The sequence below is a fragment of the Manis javanica genome, chromosome 5 (genome assembly GCF_040802235.1).
Source record: "Manis javanica isolate MJ-LG chromosome 5, MJ_LKY, whole genome shotgun sequence".
Lineage (NCBI taxonomy): Eukaryota > Metazoa > Chordata > Mammalia > Pholidota > Manidae > Manis > Manis javanica.
The window spans coordinates 27,277,069-27,293,509 of NC_133160.1; the positions used below are offsets into that span (position 1 = coordinate 27,277,069).

The window sequence follows — 16,441 nt, forward strand, 5'->3', positions numbered from 1 at the left end:
CAGAGACATTGATCCGTAGACAGGCCCAGGGCAGAGGGTAGTCAGGGAAGGCTTCCCAGAGGAGGGACATCAGATCGAGGCTTTAAACTCCTCTGAAGTCATGAGGGAACTTGGTCTTGGACTTTGGGGGTTATGAGAACACTAGGGTTTGGGAGTCCTGATCTCAGGGAGTAGAGGCCACGGAGTAGGGGTGAGAGGCATGCTGGGGAGCTGAGGGGCCTGGCTGGCTCAGGTGCGTGCACAGTCTGGATGTCTTAATGTCTGAAAAGTCTCTCCCTGGGCACAGTCACTGAGGGCAGAGCCCTCTGACTGCCCAGCTGTCTGCCCCTCTCCTCGCTTACAGATTGGAATCCCAAAAGGGTACTTGGAGACCCAGGGGCGTGGGAATGGACGGGAGAAGACCACACTTACAGCTCACCCCTGTGCGCCATCCTCTACAACATGAATTTGAAGCAGGTGAGTGGGCCACACTCATCTCTGGGGCAGGCATTCCTGGTGACACAGGCAGGACCCAGACCTCCCGATGTGTCTGAATCAGCAGCCAAGGGGCAGTCAGTTCCCGTGGTGGGGTGGGGTGAACTCTCACAGCCGGCAGCTCAGTGTAGGCTTGGCCGGTGGTGAGGTGGGAGGTCCGCCACTCGGCCAGTGGATCTCCTGCCTCCTCTGACCTGCAGCCTGGCCACCGCCTCAGGTCGGTTCCCACAGGCAGCATCTCTACATGAGTGGGAGATGGTGTGCTAGGTGCGGGTTGCTCTCCTAGGTTACCATGGGGGTTCTGATCCTGGGCACCACTTTCTAGGGGAGCTGTTCTTGGACTTTGTCCACTGTGGGAAGAAAGAGAGGCCCAGTCTGTGGGTAGCACCCTGATCCCGAGAAGAGATCTCTGCATTGGGCAGGGCAACTGGGCACATGGTGTGGGGACATGGTTTCTGAAGTGTGGGGATAGAGAGGGTTCTTGGGACCGCTGCCTCCTTCCCCTGGGATGCCTTTCCTGGCCTGGGGTCTGGGCAGGGCAGGCTGCATCTGCTGCAGCTTCGGCCGCACGAGGCCAGAGCTCCCGTCTCTGCACTCCCCTCTCGTCTGGGCTCCTGGCACCACCATACTGCACACATTAGGTCTCCCGCACGCCTTCAGTTGGTTGTAGCCCCCCGCAACCTCTCAGGCTTTTTCAGATGTTTTTAGGAGGAGCGGTGGTCAGAAAGAGAACTCACCTACCACTACTATACAAGGGCTGTAATGGCAGCAAAATGTTGTGTTGTATGAGGTGACCATCCTTTACTCTCAACATGTCCCTACTTAGGGGAAAGTTAGCCTATTTCCTGTAGGTTTCCCTGCCTTTCATCCCACCACTCCATGATTAATGCTTCAGTAAATGTCTTTTCTGAATTAGAGATGATTTTCTCTGCATAGATTCTGATACATTCTATTTCCAAGTTAAGGGGATTTCTCCTATCTGGTTCCTTCCATAAGAGCTGTGCCTGTTGGTACTGCCCTGTGCACAGAGCAGAGGAAGGCCAGTTTACAAGAGTGTCTTATCTGGCATCAGGAGAGCCCTGAATGCCTGTCTTCTCAATGTATGGAGGGGTGTTGAGCTAGTCCCAGCCATAACAGGCAGAAGCCACCTGTGGGAGTGGGGACTCTCTCCTCTCCAGAATCCCCAGTTGTGTGCTTCCCCACAGGTGGTAAGCGGCTGCCTGAATGGCATGGTGAATGTGCGGGAGACTGCGACAGGCAGGAGTATGGTGGAGTTTTCTGTGACTCGTGACCAGCATGTGGAGCTGACCGCGATGTCCTTGGATGAGTCAGAGCGGGACCTGCTCACGCGTTTGCGTGATGGCACCGTAAAGATGTGGAACTACAGCACTGGTGAATGACTGCTCACCTTCCCCAACCCAGAACAGCTGGAGGTCTGTGTGATTCAGGTGACCTCTTAAGAAGCAAAGCACAGCCCCCATGACCCTGGGATACACTATGTTTTATGCTGCCCTTAACAGCTGTGCACAGGCACTGCCAGGCTTCATGGCTCCCTGAGCCGTTGTGCCCTTGTGCATGAAGTAAATGTAGGTAACAGTGCCTGTAACTAATAAGTGTCCTACCAATGGTAACTACCCTGCTTTTCTAGTTTGTTAGCATTTCCTACCCCATGTATGAGAACTTTGGGTTGCATTTCTAGCAGTGGGGTCAGGTGATTCAGAGCCACCCTGTTTACCCCTATTGGGAATTGCCTGACAGGGTTATAGGGACAGTCTGTAGGTATGGCATAAGCCAAAGCCAGTCCAGAGAGCAGTCCCACTTTGGGACTTGAGCATTCCTAACCCTATGACAGTCCTTTAACCAACTCAGATGGAGCACTTGGCCAAGAAGCTAGGGATCTGAGTACTGGTCCAGATACTATCACTCAGTTGTTTGACCTTAACCAAGTCACTTGTCTGTTTCCCACTTTTTGCCCTATAAAACAGACATGGATATCTACGTTTTCTACCTCCTCCAAGTTCATCTAATGAGTTAATGGGATGTGAAGGCACTCTAGGGAATTCTCACCCTCCTGGAGAGTTTTGACTTCTTGCTTAGTACAGTTAGGAGGGCATTCGGGGCCCAGAACAATTTTCTCTGAGGTGCCTTAGACTTTGGCTTTCTTTCATTTTCAACAGATTAGTGGGATTATCCATATGAACAAAGTATTCTGCGTGACTGGGTGGAGTAGGAGAATCACGTACTTCATGTGAGTAGCAAGGGTGCATGCAGGTAGTAAGGGCGACTGACTGTTCCCTCTCTCATTTAGACAGCTTCCGCCATTCCAGCTTTGCTTGTGGTTGGAACACTAGGCAGGAAATAAGTGGTGGGCAGCGTCCAATGCTTCATCTGCCCATCCATCCATTCATCCTCACCCCTTGAGGTCAATATATTCTAGAGTTTGTGCAAGGTGCTGCAGATGGGTATAAACAAGAGTGAAGTCTCCATCCTCCTGGAGTCTCTAAGGGGAGGCAGACACTAATCAAATAACAGCATTCATAATGAGTGCTGTGCAAAACAAGTACGGGTCTCTGAATTAGTCTCAGGAGTGATCAGAAAAGGCTCATCTGAAGAGGTAAGGGGTGAGGTGGGACCTGAAGAGTGGGCAGGAGGAGTCTCAGTGAAGCAGTGAGCACCTGGGGTAAGAGGAGCATTCCAGGCAGAGGGAACAGCCTGGGCCAGGCCCCTTCCTCGTCGGAGGGCCTTTCTAGGGCCATGGCTTTCCCTGCTCTAACCTTCAATCCTTACTCAGGTCACTGAATGGGGCGAATGTGTCGGGTTTGTTTTTGTCCAACTCCCAGGACAAGGCCTTGTAGCAAGCACTTAGTAGGTGAGGTCAGAGGAACAGAGCTTCAGTCCTTCTCTGACACCCAAGGGTGTCTTCTGATTCAGCTTCTGGGATCCCAAAGGACTTGAGTTTCCCCCAGTGGACCGTGAAGGCTGAGCTCTTGCCCCCCTGTCTCTGGCCATGTGTGCAGGATCCACAACACCGGGCCTGTGCTCCTGTCCCACCACTGGCAGACCTTCCACAGGGAGGACGTCCTGAGCATGGCCACATACCAGAGCCAGTGTCTCGGGACCTCCTCCTGCAGTGGGGACATCCTCTTCTGGAACATCCACATGTTCAAGCCCATTTCAGTTTCTATGCCTCTGTGAGCGCCTTGCCCCAGTCACCCAAGGAGGCCTGGTCAGCAGGGACACACTCTCCTTTCGCCTCTCTCAGCTGTGGGTGAATCTCGTAGTGCCTAAGCAGTAGGGAGCACCGCAGGAAGTAGAGAGGATGGTGGCCACTTGTTCTGGAGGAGGGTGGGAGCTAGGTAGGTAGGTGGTGGTCTCCATAATCATCCTCATTTGGTAGATGAGCAAACCAAGGCACAGAGAGGTTAAGCATCTTGCCTAAGGTCACACAGCTAGGAAGTGATAAATCCAAACCCGGATAATCTGACTCTGCTGGAGCCAGCCGTGTTCCCTCTAGTACATTACTCTTTCCTTGAAGCTGGCTCCCAACTAACCCATCACCATTACACATGCCCTCTCCAGGCTCACTGGGCTCATGGTAGGAAGTTAGGAAACCCATACAGTCTCTGAATTAACCATATCTTTGCAGATTAAAACTGGAAGGGGACTCTGAGGTCACTTCATCTGGTAGTTTCCCAAACATTTTGGGGAGAGATGCTTGGAGGCTATTTCAGGAGCTCTTCCCAGAGCAGCACAGTTTTTAAAAACTGCTTTTGTACTTGGAGCTTTCCTTAAGATGAAAAACAACCTCAAAAATATTTGGAAACTACTGTCCATTTTACAGGTGGGGAAGCTGAGTCCCTGAGGGGAGCAGGCTCCTGCCTAGTTGTACTTAGTGCATCAATGACTGGCCAGGGGTCAAGGTAATATAAGTTCCTTGTCCAAGGCTCGATGCTTTTAAGGGCACTTGATGCTTTTCTGGGCATTAAGGCCTGGTACCCAGAGGGTCCTCTGGTATTGGCATTGGGCATTAATTTTCCCTCTGGGACATTGTAGTGCTCCAGGGGCCACTCTCTTCCTGGCACAGGTGCAAGAAGTAGACGAATGTCTAGTTGAGAGTTCCAGGTCCACCAAGGCCTGTGTGGGGCACAAGAGATGGGCATACAAAACCCCCATGCAGCTCCAGAGCCCCAGTGCCAAGACTGTGGCAAACGTCAGCCTGAGGCGGAACCTGATGTCAGCCCCCCCAGTGATGTGACGCCCTAGAAACAAGGAGCAAGATGACCCCAGAGACAAAGAGCCAGATGGGCCTGTGCCTCTGCGGGTGGGAACAAGAGCCGAGCCAGGTGGCCACCTTCACTGTCCAGCTCCCTGAGTCCACTTGTTGTGTGTTTCTTTTCCTATTCAGACACTTTCCAGAGCACATTTAGAACTATCAGCTCACCTGTCTTGAGCACTGAAGCCTGGGCCGGGCACCTCCTGATTAGCCCACCTTGTCTAGCCTGCTTAAACCTGGGCAGGGTCCCTTCCAGAGCATGGCCAGTACCAGACCCCAGTTTCTGGAAGCTTGGGGGCAGGGCCTGGAGAGAAGACAACCCAGAGAACTACAGCTAGAGGTTAGATCCTTTTTCAGCATGCTCCAGCTCATGGCAGAGGTGAGCCACAAGGCCTGCCTACCTCCTCCAAAAAGCATCACCAGCCTGGAGACCAGGTGCTCAGGGCCTGATGCCCAGATGCAAGCAAACCACTTCCCGCCCATCTGAGCCCTTGTCTGTGCCCCAGGACTAACCCTTCCAGGCTTGAATGATGGTCCCTTTTTGGGAGGAGTAGAGAGAAAGAACAGGGAGCTCTCCTTCCCCTACTCACAGGGTGGTTTGACCCTAAGCAGGGAATACAGGAATCTCTTGTGTTGGGCATGGGGAGCCTTTCAGATTGTCTCAGGAATTGAAGTCTGATTCCCATTCCTGGGAGCTGAGGCCTGAAAGAGAAACCCCACCTTCCCCAAACACACAATTCTTGTCATGCAGATGGCAGTCTAGTCTACATGACCTACACGAGGACGCAATTCTGCTATAGGATGCACACGCTGTCCATTCTGTAAGACACTCATACCATCTTTGAAATATCAAGGTTGCTGCCTGCATTCAAATCTTTTAGAGCAATGGGTGTGCATCCCTTTATTCTCACCTTTGGCAAGGCAAGGGTGTCTCTTCTAGAACAACGAAGGGGGGCTTCCCCAAAGGCAAATTCAAACCTCTGCCCTGAGAGCAGAAGCTGCTGTTAACATGGAGACTACTCAGCATCAGTGTGTCACGCCCAGCACCGTTAGCCCCGCTGTGCCTTCACAGGGTGGTGCACTGTCTACCGAGTGGGGCTGTGGTGGCCGCCCTTTCAGCATCTGCCTCCGGTCTCTGATCCTCCGTAGGGTGAGAGAAGCCCTCATGATGACCTGGGAGGCCCGTTTTGCTTTCTAGAAACCTCTCAGCACTGGTAGCCCCAAGATGTTGCCAAATCCCCATGGCAGGCAGACAGTTATCCAAGAGAATGAAAGGAGCAAAGGGGAATTCCAGAAGATGTTGCTGCAATCCCACCCATCAGTGGAGAAGGTTGGCTCTGCCCAGGCAGGGTGTGGGGTGTGAGCTGGGGGCAAGCTGTTGGAAAGGGGCTGGGACCCGCTGTGCCGGGGAGCCTGTAGGGTCCAGCCTGGTTCTCCCTAGGGCATGGAAAGGCATGGTGGATTTGATGGAACCACTCAGGATTCCAACTTCAGGGCTGCTGTGCCTGGGGGAAGCTCCCGGGTGTGAGGCAGGAAGAGAGGGGGGGCCTGCCTAGGGTGATGAGCAGTGTCCCTTCCTGGTTGGTGGGCTGGACCTGGGAGGCAGGACCATTTCCAGAGTCCACTGTTAAAAATGCCCTTCTGTGCCCTGCGGGGGTGTTTGGTATGACACCTGTGCGGGGATCGGTCACCTGTGCTCTCCCTTCCTCCTGTATCTTTCTGCTTCTGACCATGGACTCCCCTTACTGTGCTGTCACTGCTGGATGAGGTGACTCCTAAGGCCCCTTGTAGCTTTAATCTGCAGAGATATAGTAGTCATTCAGAGATTATGTGGATTTCCTAATTCCCTACCATGAGTCCAGTGAAAGTACAAATTATGGTTGTGTTAGGGCGTGGAAGGACTGTCCCCTTATTCCCCTCCAGGGACCAGGGACTGGAGGACATGGGGGTGGTATCCCGCAGAGCATGGTTGGTTTAGCCTCTGTCCTTTAACTTTTCAGACTACTGATGTAAAATTGTAGCTATGTCCTGCTATTTGCTTTTTAAAAAATTTAACTGCATATCATGATGCTTTCGTATCAGTAATTTAGACTTGGCTTAATATTTGTTATCTTATTTCTTCAAATAATTGCATAATACCCAATAGTTTAGATGTGCTGTAATCTACTAATTCAGTTTGCTATTGATAGACATACAGGTTAGTTCCAGTTCTTAACTTTCGTGATGGCAGTACATTGAACATCCTTGTACGTAAATTTCTGTGCACTTGTGTGAGTGTGTCAGAAGGATGGACTCCTAGAAGCAGAATTGCTCATGAGACCGCATCTCTTTCAGTCCGAGAATTGGACCAAGGTAGATGAATCAGAGCCCCACCTTTGACTGTGACGAGTCCTGTCAGGGCACAGATAGTTATTATTATTTTTCTATTGAATAGTTAATATACAATAGTGTATTGGTCTCAAGTATACAACAGTGATTTGACAGTTATCTGCATTATTAGATGCTCACCCCAGCTAGTGCGGTTACTATCAGCATAGAAAGATGTTACAGGATTGTTGACTCTGGTTTCTAGGCTGAACTGCCATGCCTGTGACTAGTTTATATATGATTGAGATTTTGAGGGTACACACAGTTATTCGTTGAGCATTTGCCCCTTGCCAGGCACTGGAGAGGCACAGGTGAATGAGACGAAAGCCTGTGCCCTCCTGGAGCTGACCTTCTAGTCAGGGTGAGACAGATAATGAACCAGCCAGTAAAATAAGTGGGAGGTCATAGGGTGAGCGAGTACAATGGAGAACAAGAAAACTAGGAAGAGGTAGGGAGAATGGCATGGGAGGGGGAGAGGGTACTGCTGTTTAAATAGGGTGGTCAGGGTGGGCTTTACAGAGTAAGTGGCATTTGCACAGAGCATGAAGCCTGCAGCTATCTGGAGGGACAGTGACCCAGGCACAGGGACCTTTAGGCACAAAGGCTCTCACAGGGAGCTTATTTGGGGTGTTCAAGAAATAGCCCTTCTCTCCTTCTCCCTCTAATTAAAAAGTGATATGTGTCCTTCATTCAAACTAAACAATTCCAGCCTCATAGGAATGTGTGAAGTGAAAGAATGGCTACCTCCCTCCTAAATCTCCAGAGGCAATTGCTGTTAAGACATGTTCTCCTAGGCTTTTTTCTGGGCACATGCAAGCACAGACATGTATGAATGCATATATGTACCTGTTGATTTTTTTTCACTAAGTAATATGATATTATATATATTATTCAGCCACTTGCTCTTTTTCATCCAACACCTGATGGCATTTTTTTGCGGTGGTGTTTATGGACCCACAGCTTTCCTTTCCGTAGTTGCATAGTGTTCTGGTGTTTGCTATGCAAGTCTACTAAATAAATTATATTATTTTGTGCCCTAAAAATGAATTATTTTATTTATCTAGCCAGACTGCTGTTGCTGATGGGCGATTAGGTTTCTAGGTTTTGCCTTTGTAAGCAGTATTGCCATGAGCATCCTTGTACATAAATTCTGGATGTCTTGTCTGTTTCTCAGGTATAAAACTGTAGGAGTAGAAATGCATTCTTGGGAAGTTTTTGATGTGTTGTGTCATATTTCAGTCTAATAATAATATAAAGAACAGCTAATATTTATTGAGCTCTTCAGTTACATTATTTGTTATACATTCTATAATACATCTATTATTAATTATATCATTAAATCTGTTAAAAGTTTACATGAATTATTAGTATTATTTTTTTTTAAAGGTAACATCAGTTTTATTATGGAAGCAGTTGCTTTGTTATAAATTCTATGTAAAACACTTGAATTCTAGGTCTTTCTCTTTAACACGATTTAGTTTCTTGTGATTTGGTCAGCATACCCATTTATCATTTCATTTGATATACAAGCCAATGTGGAAATGAAGAAACAAAATTACCAACTAGTTCAGAGAGCTAAATTGAGTCCAGGATTGTGGCAAAGTCTGATCCAAAATTTTAATTTGTAATTTTAGCATGTGTCTCATGCAGTTTGGGGAGTATCAAACTAAATCTACAATCGCCAGAAGCGTTGTTACAGTTAAATGCACATTAACTAAAATGTGTACATTTTTAGTGTTCATGATAAATGCAGTTATGGCCTTATTACACTTTTGGCATTCTTTAAGAAAGCACATTAGGCTTTAATATAGAAATGTTTAGGTTACACTTAACTTGTGCTCAGGTGGTAATAAAACATCTGTTCTTTCTGATCTCATACATTCTCTCCTCAGGTATGGCCCATCTCCTGTACACTCGGAGCGACCTTTGGCTACATGGCTGGCCTTATTATTTCGCCACTCTGGATATACTGGAATAGGAAGCAACTTACATACAAGAACAATTAATTGAAGCAAAGGGAGAAGATATTTCTTTGTGCAGATTCCATAAGGACTGTGCAGAGATGCATATGGTCTAAGCCAGACAGTTCCATTCACAGCACTGTTTTTTATGTAGTTACAGCATGATGTGATTGTAGCTTTTTAAACTATGAAACCCCTGAGAGATTGTACCTTCTAGTTGAAATAAAGTATTTATAATAGATTGTGTCTTCAGATGCTGTTTGCAGCTCTTGTACCTTTAAGAAACATTCTTAGTGAACTTGACAGAATTCTGAGGACAGGGTTGTGGGATTTTTTTCTTTCAAATTTTAAACTGCTTCATTCTCAGAGGTCTGAGTGTAGCTATGGCATTTCATATGCTTTCTGAGAGAAACGGACAGTTCCTTGGCCACGGAAGATGTCTCACGTAATCAAACAACAGTTTATACATCTTGATCCTATTCTTTTTTTTACTGTGTGTTTCTTCGGAGTTAAAATGACTATGATAGCCTCATCAGAAACAGTCTTCAATCCCTTCTGGGTTAAAGCTGAACATTCCACATAGCAGCATGCTCCTATCTCTTTTGCTAGTTTCTGTCCTTGTTCCACTCATACAGGTTTTTCTTTCATATCATTCAGTCTTGCTAAAGTTTTGGGGGTCATCTCGGAGATCAGTCTGAGTTCCTCTTAATAAAAAGGGTACATTTGGTGCATATTCTTAAGTTCTGGTACCCACTCCTCTTTCACATTTTGAAATGAGGCTGGATTTACCACAGAGAAGCATATAAGGAAGACATCAGTCATTGGATGAGATAAAGGCCTCAGACGATCATAGTCTTCCTGTCGGGCCGTGTCGTATGGTCCCAGGAGGTACTGCTTGCCCCCCACGGTGACGCTGACTGCGTAGTGGTCGAAGACGGTGGGCACGTACTCCTCCGGAAAGGCGTCGTTGGCATAGCTCATGAGTAGGCACGTCTTGCCCACCGCCCCGTCGCCGACCACCACGCACTTGAGCATCAGCGCGCCGGGCCCGTGAGCCATGCTGCGGCCCGCCGGCCTCCGGGCATGGTCCTCCCGGAGCCCCCGCTCCGGACCCGGGCTCAACCCCAGCCCTCCTGGGGGGTCCGCCGCCGCCGCTCCGCGCAGCACGGGCGTCCCCCTGGCCCCATGCAGCGGCTCCCCCGGCCCGAGAGGAGGGGGTGGCGGGCCCGGGGCGCTGCCTGCGCCTTGGTCCCTGCCTGGATCCCCGCCCGGACCCCGGTCGCCTTGCCCGCCTGCTGCTCCCGCCTCTCCGTGCCGGCGCCCTCTCCCCGGCCCGGCCTCCCCAGGAGGACCCGCTGGATCATAAGACTGTCCGGCCCCGGGGGAGACAGCAACTCTGGAGGGGGGAAACGGAGGGGAGGGGCCAGGCGCGGCTCTCTTCGCCCCGCGTCGGCCCAGGCCCCCTCCCGGTTGAGCCCGGGAGGAGGACTGGCTGAGGCACCACCCCCGGTGCCGGCCGCCCGCCACGCGCCCCCGCCCGCCGGCCCCTGCGCCCCGCGCCGGTGCCCCGCCCGCAGCCGCCTCGCGGCCCTGCCTGCGCACCCTAGCTTGACTCCCTGCACGGGCAGGGGCGGGGAGGAGGAGGAGTCCTACATGAATTATTTTTATTTTATCCCTAAAACAGTCCTGATAGGTATGTACTATTATTATTCCCATTTTATGGATAAGAAAACCGAGGCTCCACAAGGTGGAGTGACTGCCCAGAATTCTCACTGCCAGAAAAATGGCTGAGCCAGGACCTGCTTGCAGAGCTGTTTGTTTTTAATGTCTGAGTCCTTATCTCTTTGTCACTGTCACTGTTGGGAATACCTTGGGCTTTTTATCTGACCAGATGTGTGTCATATGGATTTATAACATGAATCTTGATTGAATTTTTGACCGGCAAGTTATATGCAAAGGACTGAATATCTGTTGGTGAGATTTCAGGCACTATGGTGGGGGTGTGGTGTGTGTGTGTGTGTGTGTGTGTGTGTCACTGTCTAAGGCTGGCGCACTCTGGCTTCTCAGTGTTCTACCTCCCACCTCAAGCAGCAAAGTCCTTTTCCTCTGGGGAGCTGGACAGTGGACAGAGGGAAACTTCTCGGGATGGTGTCCTGGAGAGCGTCCCCAGCTCTTGGGTCACCCTTGGCCCCAGGCTTTCCTTAGTGGATGAGGGGGTGAGGGTGGGCTGGGGAAAGGACACTTCAGGGGGTCTTACCTGTCAGGCCTCTCCTCCCACCATTTCTGTCTGGCCATGTCAGAAGAGCATGGGTAAGACAGAAAGGACGCTAGGACACGGATTCAGCAAAGCTGTGTCCCTTACAGTGTGCAGGTGAAGCCCCAGTCCTCGGCTGCCTCCCTAGGGGTGAAGGACAAATTGGTGGGGGTGGCAAACTGCTCTGAAAGCTATGAAGTCAAGCTCATGTGTAGGCTCAGCTTCTGAACGGGCCTCCAGGGAGACTGTTAGTCCCCTGTGGCTGAGAACCATCTGGAACCACTGGGCTGAGTGAGGTTGGGATGCCCAACTTTGTTCAGGAGTTCTTTCCAAAATGGGCAGGGGGATATGTTTGAGGTGTTGGGGGCTGGGTGCAGAGTGCAGAAGGAATAGCGTTGGCTAGCTGCCTCCTGGCCGTGTGGGTCCTGCTCTGTCCTGTGCAGGGCCCAGCATCCTGTCGGTGCCCCTCTTCACTGTGCCCACTCCTGACCCTGGCTACACAGCCCTGACCATGTGGTGCCATGGCCCCTGGCCTTCTCCAGGCCTGCCACAGTCCCTACCGCTCATTCACCTTCATCCTGCTCTGGCTGCCCCAGGCTGGATCGGGAAGGGTTGTGAAGAAAGCCTTCGCTTTCCCCAGTTCAGAAATGGCACATGCCATCTGGAGATCTTCATGGCACATGCATCACTTAGGGGAATCCTGTACAGCTGTGAGGAATCACATTTTAGGAGAAATGACCTGGAGAATACTGATGACAACAATTTTCAAATTTCCTTAAAAAATGACAACTACTATAAAGAAGTAAATGTGTATCTCTGAGATTTATTTTTATTTTCCTATATGCTGTACACACAGGTATGGTTTTGATTTCAACCCAAACTGGGAGCATTTGATACCATAGTCCAGCTGTTAGCTTTTTTCTTGTTTTAACCTAGTAATGTACCATGGACTTTTCCTCTCAGTACAGGTGAAACAGCTTCACTCTTTTTAATAGCTTCATACAAAAAAGGCCAATCTATGTGTTTTGGAGCCCATTTGGGAGGCAGCCTTTATGAAAAATAACACAAAATTATGAATAAGAAATGAGATGCAAACATGAAAACTTATTTAGAATGAGAAAAGAATGACAACGAATTTCAAAACCTACAAAGCTGACAGTTGTAACAATCACTGTGTGTTGCTATTCCTCCCAGGACCTTGGAAGGGCCTTGAACTTGACCTTGGCCTTGAACTTCACAGGTAAATCTGCCTCTGTATTTACATATCCTTTGTCCTTTTTTTTAAAATTAATTTCTTGGAGCTCTTTATATGCTTTGGAGATGAATCCTTTGCCTGTTGTATGTTACAGATATTGTCATCTCACCTGCCTTTGTGTTATGACCTAAGATTTAATTTTTATCTAGCTATCTTTGTTTTTTGTGTGTGTGACAATAGAGAAAGGCATGGTGTATCCCTAGATCTCAGAAAAGCCTATGTTTTTTTATAACTGTTTCTACTATTATATATATTTAGTCAGCTTTTGTCCCATCTAAGTAATTTTGTATATGTTGTGATGTATGAATCTAATTTTTAAAATAAACTGGTGGCCAGTTGTTCAGATACCATTTCTTGAACAGTTTATCTTTTCCCCACTGGCTTAAGATTCTATCATTTTTATATATTATACTCTTCTATAATCTCTTTCTGGATCTTCTCTATTATTCAATTGGTTTGATCTTGCATGTATATTTCATAATTTAAAAATATATGCTTAAAGTCTACATAGACAATGAGATTAGAAAAAAGCTGGAGGGAAATGCATTTAAATCTTAATGGTGCTGGTTTCTGGGTAATTCTGGGATTCTGTGCTTTCAATTTCTTCCCATCAGTTTGTGCTGTCCACAGTTAGTGCTATGCACAAGTATGTTTGCATAAAGCAGGAAAATGTTTGCCCTTTGTCTTTGTTCAGGGGCGCCTGGTTTTGTGACCCTGGCACCTGGATCAGTGGAAAGTGGGTTGAGTGTTTTGTTTTATCCTCTCTGACAATAAAGATGACTGAGATTTTGTTGGTGGTGGTGACATATTTTGGGGACAGATGTGCTACCACACCTGACTTAACAGGAGTGAAGAAACCTCCGATTTCCCATCTGGCATGATTCTCTCTACTTCCACCCGACTGTGCTCTCTGCCTCATGCAGGGTGGCAGCCAGCAGAGGAGCTGAATCTTCTCATGTCCACTGTGCAGGGTCACTTTCCACCGTGGTCCCCACATGGGCAGAGAAGTGGCAAGTAAAGTGAAAGTGAGCAAAGGGGAGAATTAGCAAAGGGCATAATCAAAACAAGACCTGAGGAACTTGGCTAAAATGCTGTCTTGGTGAATGGCTGGAAATGACATTTCACTGTAGATATACATGAAAGGGAATGAGTTTGTTCTCCAAACCACTTTAAATTGAATTACAAGTCTTAGAAAATCTTGTTTGTTTTAGGATAAATCAGACTTGTATGTCTTCATTCAATAACCACTCATGGTCACATACTATGTGTGGGGCACCATTGGACTTGCTGGGGTAAAGTAGTGAACAAAAATGATACACATTCCTGCCCTTAAGGAGCTCATAGTGCAGAAAATGTTCCTCATCACTAGCTGGGTCAGAAGGGTAGTAGACCATCACCATTCTCATGGGGCATCTAGGAAATTTGGGGACCAGATGGGAGTGGTGACTTGCCTGGGCCCCCAACACCATGCACCATGTCCAGGGTGAGCCTGGCTCACAGCACCCCTGGGTGCACCTCTTGCACAGATGATCTTCCTGCAAACCAGGCCTCGCCTGCCACACATGGCTGCCCTGCTGAGTAGCTGCATGGATGGCTACATCTATGCCTGGTCCATACACGGGAATGGGGGCCTACTGGGGAAGTTCCCTGTAGACTTTGAAGACAACGGGGATGTGGTCGTGGGCTCCATGGCCACTGATGAAAATGACTGGATCCTTGTCACAGGGGACTGTAAAGGACACATCAAGGTGAGGAAGGATGGGCACTGAGGCTGAGGGCTGGTGTCAGCCAAGCTCTGACCCCTCTTGGCCACATGTGACACTGGCCTAGGCCCTAGTTCCTCTGGGACTGGTTTCATTTGTAAAACAGTGGGCAATAGGGTGGATTACCTCTGAAGTCCGTTCCTGCTCTGGTGTGCCTAGTGAAATGAATGCGGGCTTGGTTCAAAAGGCCCCTCCAAAGAAGCCATTCCCAGTGGGTCCCACACTCTATCGTTCTCTTCCTACAGCTCCCTCACCCCCGAGCTGTGCATCTCATCTGCGATCAACTGTCTCAGGAACTGGTTTTGTGCTTTGTGGTGAGACGTGAGGCAAGACTGTCTTGTCCTTCGGCCAGTCAAACCCTCTTTGCATGCTAGCTCAGATCTGGCCTGAGAGATCCCTTGGGCCCCTTCTTGCCCTGAGTGTCTGGGTATTGCATAGATGTGAGTAAGAACTGCCCCTCAGGCAAAGAGAAATGGTCTGGGAGGAGCCCACAGAATGAGCTGGTGTTGGGGGTCAGGGTGTGCTGAGCCACTAACTCACACTTTGTGCCTAGATCTGGGACAGCAAGGATTACTGCACATTCACTGACAAGTGGCCATTCCAATCCAGTAGAACAAACAAGTTCCAGTACTTAATTCCTAAACAGGGCCAGATCAGCCTCCCATACTACATCCCCTTGAAGGAGAAGGAGGTAGGCAGGCTACTGAGTGGCTGCGCAGAAAAGTGCCTTTGATCTCCACTAAGGAGCTGGGATCATAGTTCTTTTACTGAGATTCTGTCTTTTCTGTTTCCTGTTCAAGGTTGTGGAAGAGTTTCTGTTAACCTTAAGTCACCATTAAACAGTAAAACACAAGTGTCTAAGCATCAAATATACCCACATACATACATATGCACATGTATACACACACATACGAACACATTCCATGGGCACTGATCTCTGCAAGGAGAGCCCTGGAGTCATGAATTCTTTTTAAAACTAATGAAAATTTTTATGTATTTTCTCAGGTAGGTAATACCATTTATATAGTTTAAAAATCACTTGATATTTCCCTGATGACTATGAAGGTGAGCACTGTTTCATTAGTTATTGGAAAAATACAAATTAGAGTGGTATCACAATATGATACCACTACACACACCCCAGTATGGCTAAAACTAAAAAGACGGACAATACCAACTGTTGAGAAGGATATAAATCAACTGTAATTTACACTGCTGGTAGGAACGCAACTTGGAATAGTCATTTTGGGGAACTGTTTGGCAGTAGCTACTAAAGCTGAATATGCCTACTCCGCGACCTAACAATTCCACTTCTAATACACAAGAGGAATATGTGCTTTCAAAGATATAAATAAGAGGGTGGATAGAATTACTATGTGCAATAACTCCACATTTGGAAAACCCCAAATGCCTAATTAATGTAGTCTGAAAAAATAAATTGTGATATATGCACTATATACAACAATATCCAGCATTGGAAATGAATGATTTGCAACTACTCAACACAAAATGAGCAATTCTTTAAACAATTTAAGTGAAAGAAATAAGATACAAGAGAATATACATTATGTGTTTTATAACTCCATTCATATAAAGTACAAAAACACAGAAACCTATCAGAAGTGATCCTCTTTGTTGGGGGAGTGGAGTGGGCAGGAGGAGTCACACGGGGGACTTCTGGGGCACGGACAGTGCTCTGTCATTATCTGTCATGTTCAGTTTGTAAAAACGTATTCAGTGGTACATTTATGGTATATATACTTTTCCTATGTGTATATTATACATCAATGGAAGTTTATTAAATCAGGCAATTAAAAAAATCTTAGTCCTCCTCCTGTCTCCTGCCGAAAACGGTTCTCCTTGTTCCCTGAAGTAACCACTTACATTGACTCTTGGTTATTTTTCTAGGGTTTGTTTATGCAAACACAAATGTGTAAAGGTAGGGTTATTCTTTTACATGATAGTAGCATGTTATTTTTTACGTGACGGTAGCACGTCTTACCTACTAGTACTCACCTTGCTTTTCTAACTCCGTAATGTGTCTTAATCTTTGCATAGCAGTACATTAATTTTTATAGCTGTGTAGTAAGCCAT

General features: G+C 47.9%; 1 protein-coding gene across 1 annotated transcript; it reads right to left on the reverse strand.

The window, feature by feature from the left end:
* Positions 1-8,288: 8,288 nt before the first annotated feature.
* On the reverse strand, positions 8,289-14,060 carry LOC140849721 (uncharacterized). Its single transcript, XM_073238063.1, has 3 exons — positions 14,036-14,060; positions 9,865-10,691; positions 8,289-9,777 (listed from the first exon to the last, which is right to left on the reverse strand). Exons 1-3 carry the CDS (start codon positions 14,058-14,060, stop codon positions 9,703-9,705), a joined length of 927 nt encoding a protein of 308 aa, XP_073094164.1. The 3' UTR covers positions 8,289-9,702.
* Between the last annotated feature and the right edge of the window lie 2,381 nt (positions 14,061-16,441).